This window comes from Nipponia nippon, unplaced genomic scaffold, assembly GCF_047370975.1.
Source record: "Nipponia nippon isolate SJK-2023a ecotype South Korea unplaced genomic scaffold, ASM4737097v1 scaffold_4, whole genome shotgun sequence".
Lineage (NCBI taxonomy): Eukaryota > Metazoa > Chordata > Aves > Pelecaniformes > Threskiornithidae > Nipponia > Nipponia nippon.
The window spans coordinates 80,616,327-80,637,371 of record NW_028262358.1 but is presented as its reverse complement, the minus strand read 5'-3'; the positions used below and the strand labels follow the sequence as shown (position 1 = coordinate 80,637,371).

The 21,045-nt window shown below is 43.1% G+C and overlaps 1 protein-coding gene across 1 annotated transcript in view; it reads right to left on the bottom strand.

Annotated features, from left to right (window-relative positions):
- Window positions 1-21,045, bottom strand: part of SIM1 (SIM bHLH transcription factor 1) — a 54,290-nt gene that overhangs the window by 19,190 nt on the left and 14,055 nt on the right. The window contains exons 7-9 of the mRNA XM_087776896.1: window positions 19,948-20,147; window positions 19,729-19,835; window positions 18,668-18,815 (exon numbers count right to left, since the gene is read on the bottom strand). Coding sequence (XP_087633022.1) covers window positions 18,668-18,815; window positions 19,729-19,835; window positions 19,948-20,147 — 455 coding nt within the window. The remainder of the gene's footprint in view (window positions 1-18,667; window positions 18,816-19,728; window positions 19,836-19,947; window positions 20,148-21,045) is intronic.

Genomic DNA, 21,045 nt, shown 5'->3' with positions numbered 1-21,045 from the left:
ATCTTTCCCATGGTAACCCTCAGAATTTCCACCCAGGCACCTTGACTCGACATGCAAAGCATCTATCTCTATAATTGAGTCCTACCAAATTATCTTTATGTTATATGAAACATTAGAAACAAAGGATGTCAATTAATCTTCATATTTAACTACTACATGCTACTACAGTAGCATGAGATATTATCCATAGTCCTGAAAAACTATCAATCAATCAGTCTCATCCTGACATACACATTCCCCCTGACTATTTGATTATAAGAAAAGGAAGGGTCCTCTGGTCTCAGCGTCAGATGCAGAAAGTGCTGCCTCCAGAAATGAAAATTAATCAAAACTAAGTAGATAAGTTGTTCACAGCCTTAGAAATATGAGGAGGTTCTGTTTTGGTTTTGAACCTACTAACCTTTTTGCCTCCCTTTTTGCTGGAGAACCCATAGCTCTGCACTCCTGCCATTATCTCCCCATTTCTGGTGTATGCCACCCTATAACAGTCTGCTGCTTTCTCATGTCAGCAGAAGAGCTGTAAAAAAATTGGATGAAACACCACCCCAGTGTTCAAACCACAGACTGTCACTCCAACACTTCTTGGCTGCTGTTACGATGTGTAAGGGCCAAACATTCAAATCGTAGAGACTACACTGGGAATCTAAAAAAATCCAGGCAAACCAGGCTGCACAAAACCTTGCATGCCGTTATGTGTTACTTTTCTAAGTCCTTGGTATCTTTATGGTGAGGAGTCACCCTCCCAGAACACCACATGTTAAATAAACACCACAAGCTGGCACTTGCAGCCAATTGCTTAGACAGTAACATCATTAAACAAAGCATAAGAAAACTATCTGAAGTTCATGTGGCCAAACACAAAGTTTCCCCTTAGAAAAAGAACACATCTGCACTCTCTTTTCAGGTGAAACACTTGGACTTTTTTGCATCACTGAGGCATGATTCAATACCATCTCAACCCTATCCTAGCAGAGCTACCCTGAAGAACAGCCAAGATAGACACCAGAACACCAATAGTAACAGGCCAAGTTAAATACCAGAAGCTTTAAAAAAAAAAAAAAGCAAAGAAAACATGAAGGAAGGGTCCTGTGGTCTCAAAGTCAGATGCAGAAGATGTTCCACCAAGCAATGAAAGCGTTTGAGTATATCCATATGCACTGTGAGGCAGAGGACTAGCAAAACCAGAGCTCCTAGTGGTACACAAAATACAGATGGAAATTCTGACAACTTCCTGGAGGAATTTATAAAACTTCCGCCAACCATGGAACTGTAATCTCCAGATTCCTGTTCTCAGACACCTGAATCCTCTGTTACAGAGTCCCAGCAACACAGTAGTACTACATCTTATGTTCTACACATAACTCAAAAAAGGGTGGTGGATGCGAGCCTCTTCCTCCAAGGTCCTCATCTTCAGGATCCTACAGGGATCCACACAATCTACATCTATCTACATGAGACCGCTGAGAGAGAGAGTGATATGGCATGTGTTCAATTGCTAACAGTATGTTGCTGACAATCTACTATTTATCTCATTTTCTGATGCAACTATCATCACTATAAAACATCAGAATAACTACAGGAAATTAGCTCTCAAATGAAGAACAGATGGATCAAACTGAATCCAGACAAGACCAAAGTGATGCTTCTTTGCAAAGGGAAACACATTGAAGACCTCCACCTTTTCATGATGGGAAACAGCCATTCTTTCCACAGTTGAATGGATATTCTAGGTCCTCTTTGACTCCTCCAAAAACTTGGATGCATATGCTTTTGGTAGCATATGCTTCCAAAAATGTACTATTTCTCCTCTGTCTTGTCCCTCCCCCCCATATGAGAATCTGGCCGGTATGGTCAATGTATCAGGCACCTACAGACTGGATTACCATGCTTCACTGTAAGCGAAAAGAAATCAGAAGACAAAGCGTAAAATCCTCTTGCTACAATATGCTGCTTCCCGTTTTTTTATATCTAACTCCCAGAAGCATTTCCACTCTGTGCTATGTCTCTGACTCTTCCAATGCCCATTATAATACTTGAGCCTAATTTTGAAAGCACTTATTGATGTACTACAGCTAGCATCATGAAAAACCAAGGATCGATGGCTGTACCAACTGCACTTCTCTGCAGTAAAGCATCTGAAAGTTGAGTACAAAGCATTCTTTACTAAAGTGATCTAGCTATAGCAAGCTGCATAGATGGAGAAAGACAAAGGCTGAAGCAAAAAAGCATTTGGAAGAGGAAGCCAATCTGTTTGCACATGATTTGGATGCCAGCACTTGTGTGAAGAGTTCTCAGAATTCAGCTTTAGATCACACTTTCTGCCTACCACCATTGACAACATATACAATATGAAACATGGTGGCAACAGTCTGTCTGACGAAAGTTTGAGGAAGAGAAAATGACTCATTAGCAGCTAGACCTAAAAAAAAAGAACAGTAAGAGAGTATTAGAGCATCACAACACCTGAATTCTTGGCAAACAACAGAGCTTGCACAAATATGGCAACTGAGTGTGAGGATAGAGCTCACCATGAAACTGAAAAAAAATGAGAGGTTTTTATATATGGCCTTTTTGAAGGAAAAAGGATGAGGAAAGGGTGAGTCAGCATTGCTAGAAATAATGTTGGGAAGACTGGAATTAATGACAGTGGCCCAGTGGGCACAGTATGGCCCAAGACAAACTAAAACTGGACAGACAAGCCAGGCTGTTTTGTAGTTGTGTTTCTTCAAGTAACAGGGTGAAGTTTGGGACTACTTTAACCAAAATCTAAAAACTAAAGTGAGACTAGACATTAACATTAGAGAGCTAAAGGCACAAATAGTTTTTAAGATACTAAGATTCCCTAATTAAAGACAGTGTTGGCTATGGAACAGAAGACAACTTAAACCCTGAAAAATGCTTTCAAACAGAAAGAGCAGCTCAACAGGATGTATCCAGGGGAAGGAGTAAAATATTGACATCAATTAGTAAAGAATAAATATCCAGATTCAACCAAAGGAACTTAAGGACAACCAGACTCAAGAATAGAGATCTTACATATGTACAGTCATAAGCAACGTAACCTTCAAAACAAGAAGAAAACCTTCAAAAAAGAAGAAAAAAAGCTCAGCCTGTGGAAAACTCTGCAAAAGCCATAACAAAGAGCATCTTTTTACGTTAGTGCCGCAACATGCCGGAAAGGAAGAATAAACTATACATGCAGTGACTGAGAATTCACAGGTAACCAACAAAGAGGCAGATACTTACAGTGTATTTAATTCCATCAAAAGACACTAAATTTAGACATCTTAAAGAAGATTCACAGAAATTCAGTTTTTAATACGAGGAGTTACAGCATTGGATTAGAAATGCATCTCAGTTCATTCTCTCCAGCAGCAATCAAAATATCAGTGTACAACTAGAAAGAGATCTTACTCTTATTCTTAGGTATCTTTCAATTGTTAGTCTGAACAATATGCAATGATCATACTGTCACCAGAAATCACAGCAAATAAAGAACAAAAAGGCAACATGTGACCATCTAAACCTGACAAACACTGGATAACCTACACCCATGTCATTCCCTACACATATAAAAGTAATTAAAGAAGTACAAGCTGCAAGTAACAGCATTAGATGATCTTAATGCAACAGGTTCCTACATCATGGGTACAATCATTCACACAACGGAAGCAAAGTGGAAAGCATTGTTCATACAAAAGAAAACAAGGTATAGTTTTAGTTGGTTGCACTATTATTTCTATTGAATGCATAATATATGTTCATAATTTCCTCTAATTTTACATGAAAAATCTATGAAAAGGGTCATATGCACTCTGCATTTCTTTCAGTTAAAAATCAGAAAAATTACATTTGTCAGATTTTCTGCCAGTCTAACAGAACACAGAACAGAAATTGTGAGATTAAACTAAAGGTGTTAATGTCGTTAATGTTCAGTCTATTTTGCTGAGTTGTTGTAATTCAGTTAAAATCAGCCATGAAGGTGGTAAAAGTCTGGCACTTCCTCATGCATGTCTGACCACACTACTGTAATACATCATTCTTCTACTTTTAAACAATGCCTGAAACTTTTAACATTTCCACACTCCAGCTCATGCAATGCTAACAGAATGCCATTCAGCAGATGAGTGAAAAGAGAACAGATTCTGGCTGTTTGTCATCTTCATGGCTTTCTAAATCAGCAGATGGTACAACAAAACAGACAATTTCCTCATCTGCTGTGTCCTCTGTTCATGTACAATGTGTCTCAGAAATGTTTACAAAGGCCTCAGTCTGCTCACGAGACTTGTCAGGAGGAGCGTATGCAATCCCTTAGAATCTTCTAGAACCAGTCAAAATAAGGAGGTTTCACTTAGCTCATACAGGAAGCCAAATTTCAGGACAAAGTGGGAAAAAAGCTGTTGAACCTCACTGCTTGTTATGAAACTACACTGACATTCAGTTGTGTGACCTCAGAGATACTGCCTGCCTCAGTTTTTCCATCAGTTATTGGGATTATGTTAGTAATTCTCCTTTCTAAAACTTGTCAAGTGAAAAGTCCCATATAGGCCTGACCTACTGCTCACCAAAGTAATTGGAAAAACCCTCCAGAAATCTCTCAAGTGGTTGTTTATCATTAGTACACTTAATGGTTAAGCAATGCATCTACTTGGAGAAGTATGAGATCTGTGTATTGGATCCCTTCATTAAGTTCCTGGCACCCATTTATCTCCATAAATAGCATAAGCAGCAGTAGCTGTTTACATCTTGTTGAGTCAAAGTTTACAGCTTCTCCAGCCACGAGATTCACATACATATCATGTTTCTGTATTTGCTTTTAAAGACAGAGCAATCCAAACCAGGAAGTCTAATTAAATTATTTGGTACATTCAGGAAAATTGAAGAACAAAATTTCCTATACGGATCATTTAACAGAAATATCTGAGCATATCCTCTAGACAACTACCATCTGAGAAATTTTATATATTCCCTGATGGGCTTCTCATCTCAGAATGCTGTCATTTAACTGTCAGTTGGAGTTAAATAAAACATCGCAGCCTCTAGATAATCACGGTGTGGCTGAGTTTTCAGCAGTCTGAAGGTACAGTTTGTCATTGCCAACCACATGTCTAGCCATTTCTGGTTCCAAAAGGAGCTCTTTGTACACTGTATTTGCCTTTATTTACTAGATTTGCTAGACGAAAATATGTACCAGGGATTTATTATTGTTTGTGAATAAAATGCCTAAGATATCCTAGGCTAATTATATATAAATATAATTACCATTTTTAGTTACAGATAGCACTGAAAAAATGCTTTAAATAAATAAAATGTGAAGACCTGAGTTTAATTCTGTAACATTTGTTTATACTGGGAGTGCTTTCTTTAGAATGTGAGGTGCCTAGGAGCATAACCAGCTAAAAGTCCTATTCGATGTATATTCAGTGCTTGCCAAGTTAAATGGCGAAATATATTTGACAGGAGTTTGTAAATGTTTGTATATGTTAGAATCTGCCTGAGAATGAGAAATTTTGATTAGAGGGACATAGCCTGCAATGCCTTTTTTTTTTTTTATGTCAACCAAATAGTTAAGAATACTTTATTTGAAGGCATGTTAAACCCTGCAGAACTCCATGACTCACATCATACTGTCAGCCTTTATTAAATTATTGTGGTGACTTCTTTGTAATCATTTGGAGTTTTCCATTACTTTAAATTCACCTGCACATTCAAAATAATATTTCTGAATAAACCAAAGGCCTGTTAAATGAGACTTTTAAAAGTCTAATTTTTTTCTTCCAACTACTCCTTTTCAACCACTCCATAAAAAACAATGTCACCTCAGTGCATCGGCAAGTGCATGTATGCAGCATCCCTTTAGGAATTAATGCCACATAAACATAAGTTCTCACATATCCCTGTAAGACCATTTCTGTTTTGCATAAAGCCAGACTGACAACTGTGCAACAGACTGCTGCAATACAGAGCAGACTTTCCCATCTCAGACTTCTTAGTATTTTTATATGTTAAAAAATACACCTTGAACATGACCGACACCTTTACGACACCAATCTAGTAGCTAAGTGATCTGGATTCAATTCTCAACCCACCCACAGACTACTGGTGCCACACTGGACAAATCATGTATCATGGGACTTTAGCAAGCACTTGGCACTTGCCTGAGTTTACCCTCAAGGCGGCCAATGGGACTTTTAGTTTTGTTAGGGTCAAATTTAGCCCAGCACTGATCATTTCTGAGAATCCCTACCTTAACTTTGCTGAATATTAGCTCTGAAAGGGAGGATAACGATATGTTCTTGTAGGAAACACTTCTTTTGTGAAATATCTTTGCCTGTCTTGCCTATTAAACTTAAGCTTTTTATTGGAAGGAACAATCTCCCACTATCAATGCATGATAGCTAATGTTACTAATGTTAACTCCCAGTTGCAACCTCTGGCTGCACATCTACCACAGATAACAAAAAATACATTTCCCGAGATCAGTACTCATGTCACTATTGATGCAAAGCATGTTTTTATTATTTCAGAATCTCCATGTATTCAACGCGAATGTTTTTAACTATGTCCTATACCATTTATCCTTGATTAAACCTCTTCTAGATAGTTAATCATTAATGATTTCTTTACAGTTGCTGTGCAAACAGTTCATTCATGCTTATGACACATCAAATTTCACAGACGTGTTCTTTAATTGGATTCATTTATTTCTAATCTACTTAAGCCTTCACTACTGTAATGCTTGACTAAATATACATTAAACTCACTTATTTCAACTACTAAAATAAATTTGAGATGTATTCTATGAATAAAAATACTTGATTGAATACATGTAATACCATTGTTATTGTGTACCTAACTGAGCAGAAATTATTGGAAATAGCACACTGGATAGCTACACAATATGCTTGGACAAAAGGATTTGAGAGGATGCCGAAGATTTTTTTTGGCAGAGATTATAAATTAACAGGTTTCTAAACTCTAAGGATTCCTATAGCACATTAAAGTATGTAATAAGGAGAACCAAAATGAGCTCCTCATGATTTTCATGAAGGATGTTGGGTGTTTTAATTTTAAAATTCAAGCACTTTTTTAGGAGATAAGAGCCTCATACCAGTTCTGTCCCGTCATGGCAAGGAAAAGAGCTAAAACAGCCAAGATACTTTCAAGATTTGACTATTCTGTGTTTTGTAAGTAACAGTAACTGAAAAGTTGGCACAAAATTGGACAGAAGTCCTGTTTCTGGGTGTTTAGAAGCCACAAAAGACAATTACGTAGCTACGGACTCTGGGCATATACAACACTCTCCTCTATGGGGCCTAAATGTGGTCTTTAAAACCTAGTTTCAGATTTTTCTTTCTAAAACTAGTAGCCTTGAACTCCATTTTGGTGCAGAATCCTCTAATTTACATGTTTCACCACTTACACTGAGAAGTTTCACAAAAGAAAGATGCATCACATTGCAGAGAGGTCACTGATAACGCAGACTGCCCTGTGTGTAACAAAATGCATATCATTGCATAATTATGCAGAAAGTGAGGATTATAAAAATTAGGATTATACCTCATACTGTACACAAACCCCTCATGCACTGACACTCCAAATATTGTATACTCTGACCATCCCATCTGAAAACCTGAAAAAGCTCAGAGTGGTACAGCAAGGATGTTGGGCTTGAAACAGCCTCACTATGAGGAATGATTAAGGAGACTCCTCAGGCTGAAAGAGAGATGACTGGGAGGACAAAATAAGATCTGTAAATTATGAGCGACATAGAGAAAATGAGTAGGATGCAGTTTTTCACTTTTTCTTCTAATGCAAGAAGTATGGGCTATGAAAGGAACGAAAAGGTAGCACTTTCGCAAAAAAAGGAGGCCTTTCTTACCACATTTACTTAAGCTTGGAAAAAGCTCATGTGGTTTCAAAAAGTAAACAGATAAATTTGTGGAGAAAAAGAACCCACAGAACCTTGACAACGAATACACTCAGAGATCTCACCTCTTTCTAGGAAGTCTTTTGAACTGCATGCTTGTCCTGTTTTTACATTCTTTCCAAAGTATTTGCCATAGTCACTATCAGTATGTATCTGATCCTGTATAGCTGTTCTTATGTTACACTCTATACCACATTAGTTAAGCAATGTCATACTTCAGTTTCTTTGAAACTGTGCAGTGAAGAGTGGTCCTGACAATTTGACGTTATTACTTTTAATAATTTACTGTAAAAGTTAATTTATTGATATTTCAGATTTTATCAACTCCTCCATGTTCCCTATAATGAAAGCTTTTGTTGTGACAACCTTCCAAAGATCCTAAGGTGAACATTTAAAAAAATTAGTTAGCTTTTCTGTGATGAATTTCTAGATAAGCTTCTGTGATCTGGGAATCGTTCATTTGAGAAAAACAACGTGCTTGAAAAATGGTTTACCGTTCATTCTCTTTGTTCCTCCTTGGGAAATTCCCTACCTGCACGCCTCATACCATACTTGCCCATCATCCCAGCCTGCTTTTTCTGATCAGCTGCACCCCATAGTGAAGAGGCATATTGAGCCTAAAAGGATTCATGAACTCCATCTAGTGAGGAGATCCCATTTACAGTAGATCATTTTCTTTTTCATCAGATTAGTCCTTTCTTGTTGTAAGACTTTCACCTTCCTCAGAAGAAGCAAGATTTTTCTACAGTGAAAGTCTTTCCAATTCACTTGCCCAGAGTTCCTCAGCTTTGGCCAAGGGACAGCACTTTGCCCGTGAAGGCCGTTGTGGGCCATTATCTGCCCACAAGGCAAGTAACCATGATATGATACTTAATAAATGCTTTTCAACTGAACCTTGTTTTGCTTAAATTTTAGAGGAGGTAAGGGGAGAAAGACAGGCAAGGACTTGCATGTGGGTTTTGGCATTTAGGGAGAATGGCTTTTTGGGTTTTTTACAAGTTAATATACCTGTTTTCTCTTTTCATTATTTGTACCTGAGTTAGACTGCCTTTTAGCTCCTTCCCACCCACAACCAAATCTCTACTGCAGCCAAATCCCACTCACATTATTTGCCACTTGGGTCTAAGGCTCTGTTCGTATCAGACTCAGTCTTGATCATCCAGCTTTGATAGACATACAATGTATAAATTGTTTATGTTGATAAAACAGGAGACAAATAGCAAGAAAAGCCAATGCAATGAGGCTATAAGATAACACATAATACTCCATTTTATCTGGCACTTTCCAGGTAATCACTGATTCTATCTCTTCAAAGTATACATTATACGCGGTTATATTTGTTAAGTGGGTCCATTAAATGTTAAAATTGATACAAGATATCTTGCTTGACTACCTAGACCCTCTGGGCCACAGACCAAGTTAAACCACCATACATTGCACAGCTACTGCCAACCCGACGTCTTCTATCAAATTCAGAAAAGAGACTTTTTAAATGGTAGTTAATGCTTTTTCTCAATACTCCTAATAACAACTCATCATTAACATACACAGTTCCAGAAATGCATGCCCATGTTAAAATCCAGCTTATGAAACTGAAGAATAAGTCTCCACTGGGTTGAATGGTTATAAGTAGTGAAATACTTACTAAGTGTATCTAAAATTTCTCAACAAATAAATAGAAATCATTTAATAAAACACAATAACACCTAGCTACAATCTTCTTTAGAAATTTAAATCTATCGTGTGACTAGTACCTTTGCCCTCTTGGGCCTTGCTTTGACTAGGGCAAGCAGGGGCTTTAGCTGGCTTTAGCCACTCTGTTGTCACTGCTTCACATGCACGTTTATCAAAGGTTTCCGGATGCCTAGAAGTGTTTCTGACCAAGCTGCCGCATGTTGCCATAAAAATGTCCACAGCATACATGCAGATCAACTCCACTGCCAAGCTACAACTGTCCTCAGACCAACACTACAGCTAATCTGCAGCTGAAGTAACTGAACATCGGACTTGGTTTGTACAACAAGTCTAGTATATCATCATGTATGAGATTTACTGTGCTTACGGTGACCACTTCTGTAGCATATACATACACAACAACTCCAGAGTATCACACCTGTGCAAATGATGCTGTGCACCTTCTCTCCTACTGCTTTCTTGAACTCACTAGATATCATCATGGAAGCCCTAATTGCATATTCCCATGTTAAGTTACACAGTTGTAGTCACACAGATATGCAGCTTTCTTTGGACTGAACCCACATCCCTACCCCCATTGCTGGTTTTCACAAACTAGAAAGCACTAAGAAGGCTGATCATCTTTCAGAAGATGACACTTTTTCTTTAACTCTCCTAGTAGCAGCTTAGGATCAACAGAATTATTTTGGAGAACACTGTTCAGCGGTTTGGCTGAAAATGGGAGAAGGCTATCAAGCTATTTATACGCAAACCCAGCCTTTATTTGAGCAAATACTCGACTGGGATATGCCTCATGAAGCAGTCATTAAAGATTATTATTTTGTTCTGTGTACAAAACAGTCTTTGGAAACAGCAAGACAAAAATAGCGTGCAATGCCTTTGGGTGGATTTCAGTTAACCAGGGCCCAAGTCAGAGGGAGAGAGTTTTCTATAGCAACAGCCCAGGCTACCAGCTGCCAAACATAGTATAGAGATGATCGAAGCCACAGGCTACTTGGGAACAGGCTGCCTTCAGGACAGACCATGCATGTTCACTTCCTAACCAACAGCACAGATGTAAGAACGTTGAATATTGAATGGGTTTAAAGATCTTCACTCTAGGTTATGTCAAAATATCCACACAATGCTAGGGATGTAGCCAAACTTTAGTTAGCCAGGCATTTGAGTTTCCATAGTTGCACTGAAACTTCAGCAGATAATAGCTGTTATTTTCAACATTGCTGCCCCCAAGATTTATATGCAGTGGTTTGTAGCTGAAAAACTACGGCTGTTCTTTATTAGGTCCCAATTCAACACAGTAACAAATGCATCCTTCAAGCCACCTCTGTTTGGCAAAGCCAAGGAATATTCTTATTTCTAAGCGTGTGCCTAAGGGTTTTTTTTTATTTCAAAACTGAATTCACTAGGATATAATCATGTACTGAAATTTATGTCTAAGCACTTTTAGAGCCTGCCATGTGCTCGAGCGCTTTAGTAAATCAGGACTTCTGCGATTTAATTGCACTAAGTGGATGATAACAAAAGACAACAACAGGAATAAATCATCTAACTGTGTTAAACATCATGTGATTGACTCCAGACTTCAGCCATCCCAAGCCTTCAGAAGGGTCAGACGCTATACCCTTGTTCACACAGAGCGATGCCTGCCTCCATAAATAGTGTCATCAAAGTGAAAGGGGCTGCCTCTGAAGTAACCTACTGAGTACGAACATGTGTGCTGGAGCCTGGCCCACGCTGTAAAGTACAAAAGAGAGGTGAGGGAAGGAGAATTAGATTTTAAACAGATACTTGCCACTGTTGACCGGACAAAGGAGATTTATTTGTTAACACTTAATTTAGGCCATGTTGAAGCGCCACGTTTGTGTGTGTACGAATAAAAACTAGCAAGAACACCATAATGTAGAGGAAAGAGCTTACTTCAGAAGCAGTTTAGTAACTTATCACACCTGTTGTATTTCTTGATAATTACAGTGAATCAACATGGCAATCACAGCCATACTGAGATGCAGCACAGAGCAATGAGAGCAAACACACAACAGATTAAGGAAACAGAAGCAGAGCTAGTAAAATTGTAAACCTGCTTAAGAACACACTGTCGCTGTTAAGAAAGCAGGAGCCAGTTCAGCATCCCGTTTTGTGCAGAGTATTGAGAGGATGATAGTGTGGAGGGGAATCCTTTGGTAGCAGCTCAAGCGCTTGGCCTGCCTCTTCTGCACAGCCACTAACACAATCCATAGATGAGACATAAATGTCATGCGGTAAAACCAGCAGTTTTCCAACTGCCTCGCTTGTCTTCAGCTCTCTGAGCTATCACAGAGCAGTGAACAGAACCCTAATCTCTGTGGTCTATGGTCTCCCTGCCTCTGCCATGTAGGAGGACCACTGGGGCTGATCCCCAAAGGGACTGAAGCACCCAGCTGCTGTAATGGTGTTCACAAGCCTCGTTTATGCCATTCAAAGTGCTGAAGGGCAGAGTAAGGATAAAGTGTGAACAACCTCTCTAGCAGGAACGGCTGTGCTACAGCGTACAGTCCAATGCGTCCGTGTAAAGTGAAATCTGTGGCAGTTTACCTTAAACCATAAACTGTGGCATTTTAAGAGTAAGAATCCCTGCAGCAGGCCCTGTACCTTTCATCAGTGGAGTGAGGCAGGCAGCTGGAGATAGTAATTGCTTCAGCCATTGCCGCTTCTGAATGTGTCTCAACCCCAGACAATCATTTTACAAGAGCTGTAACTCGGTGTTTGGGAGGAGGGAATTTCCAAAGGCCTGGAACAGCGAGCACACCGAATGGGAAAAGGATGAAGTGGAAAGCATTTGAAGTCACTTTTCTTTCTTGGAATAGAGACAATTATTTGCAATCCTGAATTTCATGCCGTGTGAGACTATCAGTATGCATGCATTTAAACTAATGACTGCTTTTTTTTTTTTTTCTATGGATCTGAGCTGCAGTCCTTTAATCCTTACTCTAGCAAATAAAACTTTCTTCATATGAGCAGTGACTGTAGACTCCGGCTCACAGTTTTAGTGCCTTGGCCATTACAGTCACCTGGTTTAAATACAAGCATAGAAATTTGGAGTGAATTAAATAAATGGTAGCTAAGAAAGCCCCTACATGAACAAAGAAGAACTGCAGAAACGTATTGTGGACACCTGGAAAAGCCTGTCTCCTATTTGCAAGAAATATATAAACAATGTTTCAGGGAGACAAGTCTGTAATAAAAACTAATGGTGAACAAACAGAATACTGCACTGAGTAGTTCAAGAGGAATCCTTTTATACTTTTTTGTTTGAGGTATAAGCTTCCCAAGCATTTTGACTGATTAAAACAATTCCTTTATAAATTTACGTTGCTAATCAAATCATGTGAACGATGGTAGGCTTTCCAGTCTCAGGAAAAGTACATTGTAGACTCAACATGTGAAGTGGGACCCAGTTTTGTGCACGATTATGCAAGTGGCAAAATACACATTAATACAGAAATATGAAGGAAAGGCAGCAGGTCAAATTTGGTTCTACCGTTTACAACTATTTAAGAAAAAATACATTATCCAGTTAATGTCACTAAACCTTATCTCGAGTATTAAAGTTAGATTGCTAAGCTTACTCATAAAACTGGTTCCACTAGTGATATGAGTAAGAGTGTGTAGGGTTTCTTCTGCAAGTAATAACTTTCCCAGCATATTCACTATCCTACACTATCACACACTTGAGAGATACAAGAGAACATGTATCTACCTTTGACTGAGAAGAGGACTCAGTGGCAGTTCCAAATAGGTCTATTTGAGAGAAACACTTAAGAAAGGTGGGCCTGTAGGCATGGAAATATAGTTTGTGGATTCTCCCATTGACTAGGAGGAGAAGGAAGTGAGACCTAATGACCTGGAGGCAGGCCAAAAAGAGGATGTTTATGAAAACCTATGGAAATATCTCACTGTTACTGTCCAAAAATATGGACAGAGCTTTGTTTCCACATGAAAGGCAAATTCTCCTAAAGCCCGCTTAATATGCCAAGGAAGAATGTTTTCAAAGTCTGAGCCATCACACGAAATGATATCACATTGCTTATACAATCACTTTAAATGTGGTAGCACACAAAGCTATAAATAGTAATAACAATCTAAAGAGGAAGTGTGTAGATACAATTAATGGTTAATTTATTCTAAATTGCATTTACCACATCATTAAGTAAAACATTCGTCAATATGGCAGTTATTTGTGAAATAATCTTTCAAACAAATTGCATTCAATTTGTGCTTCTAATCAGTCAGTTACATAATGCAATGTGAAGAGGTCAACTGGAACTATATCATGTATGTACTACATCATCAGAACAAAGATTAGTCACAATTAGATACCTAATCCATGTTATCTGTATATGTTACCGCTATTGCTATTCTTTTAAATGCTAAAGGACAATGAAATGTATATAGGAAAGCTTCCTTAGCTTTCTCTGGAGACAAATTATTATAATATTTGCTCCTGCTCAAAAAGTCAAAGGATTTGCACTTTGCGTTATCCATTTGTTTAAAGGGAGGTTGTTTGCCATCTGAATATAAACTTAACTTCAGCAGTTGCATTCTCTATTAATTGACTCATACTCGAGTCCCTTTATGTGATAAACATGCACAGCTAATAATCAATGATACGGCAACTGTGTGTACAGAACAAATAAGAAAAGAAACACATATTCTGTGTCTGTACTTACATATGCCAAGCAGAATACAAAGAGCAAATGCGTGCTTTAAAGCTGAAGACCTTAAAGGTACTTTATATTAATTTTTGACACACTGCTATTACACAAAAAATAACTTTTCGTCTTGTTGCTAAAATGCCCTTGCCACCGTACCTATTTAGTTCAGCATATATACTTAATACAAACATTTGTTCTCAGTCCTAGAATCCACTTTCTCAAAGCCTGGGATTTAGGGCAGATGGAAATGACCTCTTTTTCATTTCCGTAACGGGGGATGGGGGTCCCTTCTCCGTAACCCCTTCGTCATTCTTTCCGTTTTCATCACCTACATCGCCCAAGGGAGTTGGGAAGCTACAAGGTAGGAGATTCTCGCTCCTCCAGCTCAGCCTGCGCTGAAACTGCTCTTCCAGACCAGCCTGGCACTTACGCCACTCGGTACCCGCTCCTTTCCAAAATATCAGAGCACTCAGGGTTCTCTCAACAGTGAGAAAAATCTCCTCATCCCACGAGCAAACCGAAAAAACTCCTGGGGCTTTTCCTGGGTGAAGAAGCACTGTGCGAGGGAAACAACAGGTCAAAAACCTGCACCATCTCTTCCAAAGCTTGTGATCCCTCTTGCTCTTTTCGCCCCAATTCAGTGAAAAAGACCGACATTTCCTATTTTCAAAGGAATCTTTGCATCTTTGATCCCACGTTTCAAGCTCCACCCTGCAATCCCAAACGCGACTCTTTTTGTTATTTCAAAACACAAAACCACCAGTTTGCACCTCTTCTGCTTTCTCCTCGGCTTCCAGACACGAGAGTCGATAGGCAAAGGTTTGGCTTTCTCTTCCCGTAAGCACTTTTTTTCCTAGCCGGGTTTCTAACAGGAGGAGGCTGCAGCGGGCAGACCTGTGCCTCTGCCAGGAACGGCCGCCGCACCAGCGGCTCTGCCACGCACCCGGTCCCGGGTGGGTGAAGTCTGGGAGGAACCCGCAGCACACACACACACACACACACACACATCTCAGCTGCTCTTGGTTTACTGGAATAATCCAATATCATCCTTAAGGAACTGCAGTAGATATAGGATTTATACTGGAATAAAGTATATTAAATATTTGCAAATTTTGAGTGCTGCAGGACCTTTACGCGGCCCTCCTGGAGCAGAGCCTGCCTCATACCAGAGGAAAACGTCAAGTCCTCGCATCCTCTCATTTTCCCCTGTATTTTCACCACCTACCTTCCTCATTTCAGTAATAACATGTTGACTCTGAATAGCTCATTAGGACAATTAAGCCGACTCTAGGTACGAGGAGTTCAGCATCCCCCCTCCCAACTCTCCCACCATGAGCCTTTCCCCAACAGCTCCCCTCCACCTCAGGTTACCCAGGTCAGAGGCTGTGACTACATCTTACTTTTTTAAAAGCCAACCCTTCCTCTGCTTACAGCACCCCGGGCTCACGGAGGCCCTGTGGGTCTCATTTAGTTTTCCGAACGGCAGGCTAGCCGTAGGATAATAATAATAATAATAATAATAATAATAATAATAATAATAATAATAATAATAATAATAATAATAATAATAATAATAATAATAATGCAGTGGAAGCTACGCCCGACCCCTGGACCCAGGGTAGCGATTTCAGCAGCGGCAGCCCTGCCGCAGAAGCAAGCAGGACGCGGTCTCTTCTTCTGCAACGCCCTAATGAAGAGCCAGGCAGGCTTGATGAGACCTCGAGGACCCGAGCACACCAAAACTAGATTTTAATGCGGTCGTGGTGCCTGCATTGCAGCCGCCGGCGGCGCATGACAGTTGCCGCAGGCGGTGCTGGACCTCCCAGCATTTAGCATCCCCGTTTTAGCTGTCCTGGCTCCCCCTCTGCCCTCTCGCCGTCCTCCGCACTCGAGGCAGTTAAGCAAAGAGCGCAAGGGGAGCCTTGCACCGAGGCGTAACGAAGTCGCGCCGCGGTGTAACCTCATTCTCCAAGGGAAATCTCGAAAGAACAACTATAGTCGTCCTACTTGTCAGCATGGCTGCAAACAGGTTTAAATATAACTTTGTTCGTAAAAACCGTATACATGCACGAAAATATAAGGACGCTGCCGCCAACGAAAACTCAGCTGAGGGGGAGGAATCGCGCTGCTTGGGTACCGCTCCTCAGGGGGAAGCCGGCTCCCCTGCGGCGCCGTTTTGGGGGGGCGGTGAGCGCCGGGGCTCCCCGAGCCCCGCTGCCGGGCGGCGGGGACATCCCGCCGGAGCGCGGCCGGCGGACCGAGGCGCCGCTGAGCAGCCGGCTGCGGAGGGACAAACGGACGGCGAACAAGCTGACCGCCGTGCCCCCGGCCCCCCCGAGCCGCCGGTAGCCACCGGTAGCCACCCTGGGCTGGGTTGCACTGGTGGTGACCACAGCACTGGGGGTTAGGGCGGCACTTGGTATCACCGGTCCCGCTGCTGGAAAACGGCTCCGAGGGGTTTGTCTGACCGGTCCCCCCGGGACCAGGGTACTCCCTGCTTGCTGTGCTGTGCCAGCCTGAGATGCTGGTGCCGTGGTGGCCACCCCGGCAAGCAGGGGAGAGACAGATCGAGCCGGATCCCCAGCTGACTTTAAGCAGATCCACTGGGATGTTTCATTTCCACTCGGGTCATTTGAGGTAGAGTTCCGTGATTGAGATGTTCACGCTTTTGGGATTAAAGGAGAGGGAAACGACCGATAATTTCGGGTGCTCATAGAAAAACACGTAGCGTTTCTGGTGCAAAACCGCTCTAGCATGCGAGTTGCCTTTGGGTTCCTTGTTTCTTAGCGTTACGATACACTGACTTCTGTCTTTGCACTTCCCTGTGCACCTAAGGCAAGTGCTTGGACTTCACTGAGAAGCATAAAACGCGAAAAATACAGAGAGGGGCTGGTGTAGGGGAAGTGGCCATACAAATGTGCGGGAGAGCTCGCACAGAAGTGATGATGCCTCTGCTGATCCGCATCCTTCCTGGGTGAATGCCAGAGCATTACCCCGCCGCGCCCCGCATCCCTTTTTAAAGCGACTAAAAGGGATTTTCTTTAAAGGGGAATCGCAGTTTACTCCCTACACCAGAGTGCTGGCCCAAATGTACGCTTTCTCATGCAGGCGGAATAACCCCTGTCTGTCCATCTAAGAGCACGATGCCCGTCACCCCCTTACCTTCCAAAGTGATCACTACTAGCAATGCAGGCGCTGTGACCCGCACCCCCTTCCCCGCCCCACCAGCCGCGCCTGCACACCGCTGCCTCCGGAACGAGCCACTTCATTTTGGGAAGCCCGCCCTAAACTCGGCTACCAAACCACTCGCCACCTGTGCGTGCACAAAACCCGCAACGGTAAGATCGTGGTGCTGCTATCGCCGCAGTTTTGGGAGAGGGGAGGGAGTACCTCTCAGACATTTCCAACACCTACATTTGCCTCCAGAATAAAAAAAAAAAAAATGAGCAGCAGAACAGAGGAATGTTCAGCCCCTAGGATGAACGAGGTACCGCCGACCTGACCGGCCCTGCGATCCTAATGAAGCATCAGTGCTGCCGCCAGCAGCTACTCCCGTCTCCAGAGAAGATGCTAATCAACACTTCAAAATAGTCCGTCCGAGCTTCCCCTCCCTCCCTGGGCCTCTGTGCTTCAGGCCAAGCAGCATAGCTAGGGCACAACCTAGCAAGCCCCAAATACAAGGAGATGCGTTGAGATATACGGTATCTCAACAGTCACAGTTGTTTGGGTTTTTTTAATTCTATTTTATTTTATTTTTTTTAAAGTTAAACTGACCCTTCTGGTCACCAACTTTCTTTGTGGTTCACTGTAAGGATCGCTCTCCAAGAACAAAAAAGAAATCTCGGAGCTTTGATAGAGACTCTGGATGAAATTAAGAACTTCAAACCCCAGATTTTTGAAAAGAAAAACAGATGTCCTGTTTGTTGAGTATAAATAACTCCGTACGTGGAAACCTTTTTTTTACGCTGCATTAAATTTTATTTAATGCTGGGTGCATTTAAACTGGGGAAGAAAAAAAAAAAGGAGGGGGGGAAGGCAGCAAAATATGTGGGTGACAAACCTCTAAATCTTTTTCCCTCTCGAAAGAGAAAGAAACAGGCAGACGGGAAACCCTTCATCTAGATGAAAGTGTTCAGTGTGTTTCCTAGCAGACCTGGCGAGCCTGCCCTGGTCAGCGCGGCAGCGAGGGGGCTCCGCAGCCGTGCTCGGGGGAGAGGCGGGCCGGAGGAGCGGCCGCCGGGCGCGGCCCGCAGCGCGGCCCTGCGCCGGGGCGCACAGGCAGGTGCCCGCCGACGGGCGCTCGGCCCCGCTCGGCCCGGCGCAACTTGGAGCGGCCCTCGGGCTGACTTACGTGAGGACATAGTTGACGCTGACGATGCAGTGCGGGCGGGAGGAGCGGCTGTTGTGCACGATGGTGGCGTAGCTCTGCACCCACACCCAGCCGCCGTGCTTGGCCAGGAAGCGGTAGTACTTGGTGGTCACTTGCCCTTTCACCAGCACTGCGGGGACAAAGCGGGGAGAGCCTCAGCGCGGCTCCCGCCTCCGTTTTGATCGGCCCCGGCAAGGGGGCGCGCACCCCCCAGACCCCCGTGGGCGAGGAGAGGGACTGAGAACCCCTTAGCATCACATCGGGAAGCAGCGTGGACCAAAACCCCCGTGGGCAAGGGTGGTGGAGGCCCCCGGGCAGGGCTGATCTCAGTCCCCGAGAGTCGGGCCACCCGTTATCAAAGGCTATTCGGGGAGATCGGTGGGGCAGGATGAGTAGACCGGGGGGTTGAATCTCCCCACCCACTCTCACCCCGACACGTCGTCATCGAGATTTAATTCTATAAATCTGGCTTTGGGGTTTATCTCTTCTCGTTACATTCTCTGTAAGGAAACTTACCGGAAATTAATATCCTTTTTATTCATCTATCCATGTATTAATGTCATCATGATATCAAAATAGAATAAAGAACAGCTCTCCGAATCGGGCTCACTACTGCAGTCAAAATTAGATACACAGATAAGATTTGTGAGACTCGGTGGAAGTGGACCAAAAGTATTTGGATTTCACTGGCATGGCTTTTTGGAGCAAGAAAAAAGGTTTTTTCCTAACCGGAATTTGAAGCGAACTGAGCCCTGAGGTTTGTGCAGGGGAGTTCTTGTCCTACAGCCGGGAGCTGAGGAGGGAAAAACAGCCTTTCATTGCCGATCCCCTCCATTTGCCTCCTGCCTCCAGCTCGGAGATCAGTCTCTAACGACTTGTTTCATTAAAAGCTGCTGCAGGTTTTGCTTATTCTCCCCTCCAGTGAGCTGGCTTTTCCTGTCCCGACCTAGAGGTAAATCCTAACAAACCCTCACAGTCCATCTGCAGAGGGGGGAAGGCGGGGGGCGAGGGACAGGGTCTCTACAAGAACATCATCTCCTTACACAAGTGATGCGCGCATCGCAGGTGGAAGGTGTCACAGCCGTGGACGTGGTGGTAAAGGGTCTTCTCTATCAAGTCCTGGGGCTCGTAACCTGTTAGCTCAGCTACCCTGCAAGAGACACAAGCAGCAAATACCAGTGGGTGAGAGGACAGGAGAGGAGGCCTGGGGAAGAAGAAGGGAAGGGCTAGGGAAATAGATTTGGAAACAACTCCGGCTCTACCTGGAATCTAAAAATATGAGCTTCATGTCTAGGCTGGCCCGAAACATGAACATATTGCTGTGGAGCTTGATCTCCGTCACGGCGCTGGGCGGCAGCGAGTGGCCCACGGCGACCAAGCCGACGTTTTGGTAGCAGCCGTCGAAGGGGGACATGTCCAGGCTGTACTGGCGGATCTTCAGGTACCCGCTGCAGTGAATGACCTGCCGGAGACACAGGAAAGCTCAGGGGCTGCCTAGCAGGGGGGGAGGCTGTGCTGGGCCAGGCGTCCCCCGCGGCGGGGGACCCGGCCAGGCCCGCCCCACGCCCCGGCCTCTGCCCGTGCGGCCGCCGGCTGCCCCGCAGTCGCTGCCCCGCTCCGGCAAAGCGGCACCGTCTGCCGGTTTTCTGCTCTGCTGTTTGGGTTGGGGTTGGGTTTCTTTCCATGCGAGAGTTCAGCACTGATCTAAGGCCCATTAAAGTCAACGAGATTTTTTTTTTCCACTGACTTAAGTGGTTTTTGGACCACCTCCTAACTACGTTTTTATTATTCTTCTAAAAAGGCAAGACGCGGAAGTGCCAAGCCAGTTACAACTTTGTAATGAAGAGTGTATGCGTGTGAGAGAAAGAGTTTACATGTGTGCATATGTCACATGTGTAAGATATGTCTATTATATAGATAGAGCAGACGCAACCCGTAGCCAGAATGCATCTTTGGACGTAGATTTAGGTACGTCTCCTAAATGTATCCTTGCGTCTGACTGCCGTGTACTTCCAGTTTTATTTGTCTGTTATCAGGGTGTTTCTTCCTGGAGTAATTTCAACAGATGTTCTTGTTCTACGCCACATCGTGGCACGACATCTCCTTGGGTTATAGGTACCCACCTCCCTCCGGCGCCGTGCGGCTGACACAAAAGCGGGGAGAAGGTAGGGGAGCAGGGGCTGTCCCCGCCGAGGAGCCCTGAGCAGAACCGTGTGAAACAGCCGGGCAAAACCCTTGACTTGGAGAGCTGCCCCTGAAGCTGACGAGTTACCCAATAAAGAAATAAATTAACCCAGGGCTCCCATTGTGTCACCTGACAGCTTCCACAGACACCTCGGGAACGCCAGTGGTTGCGCGGG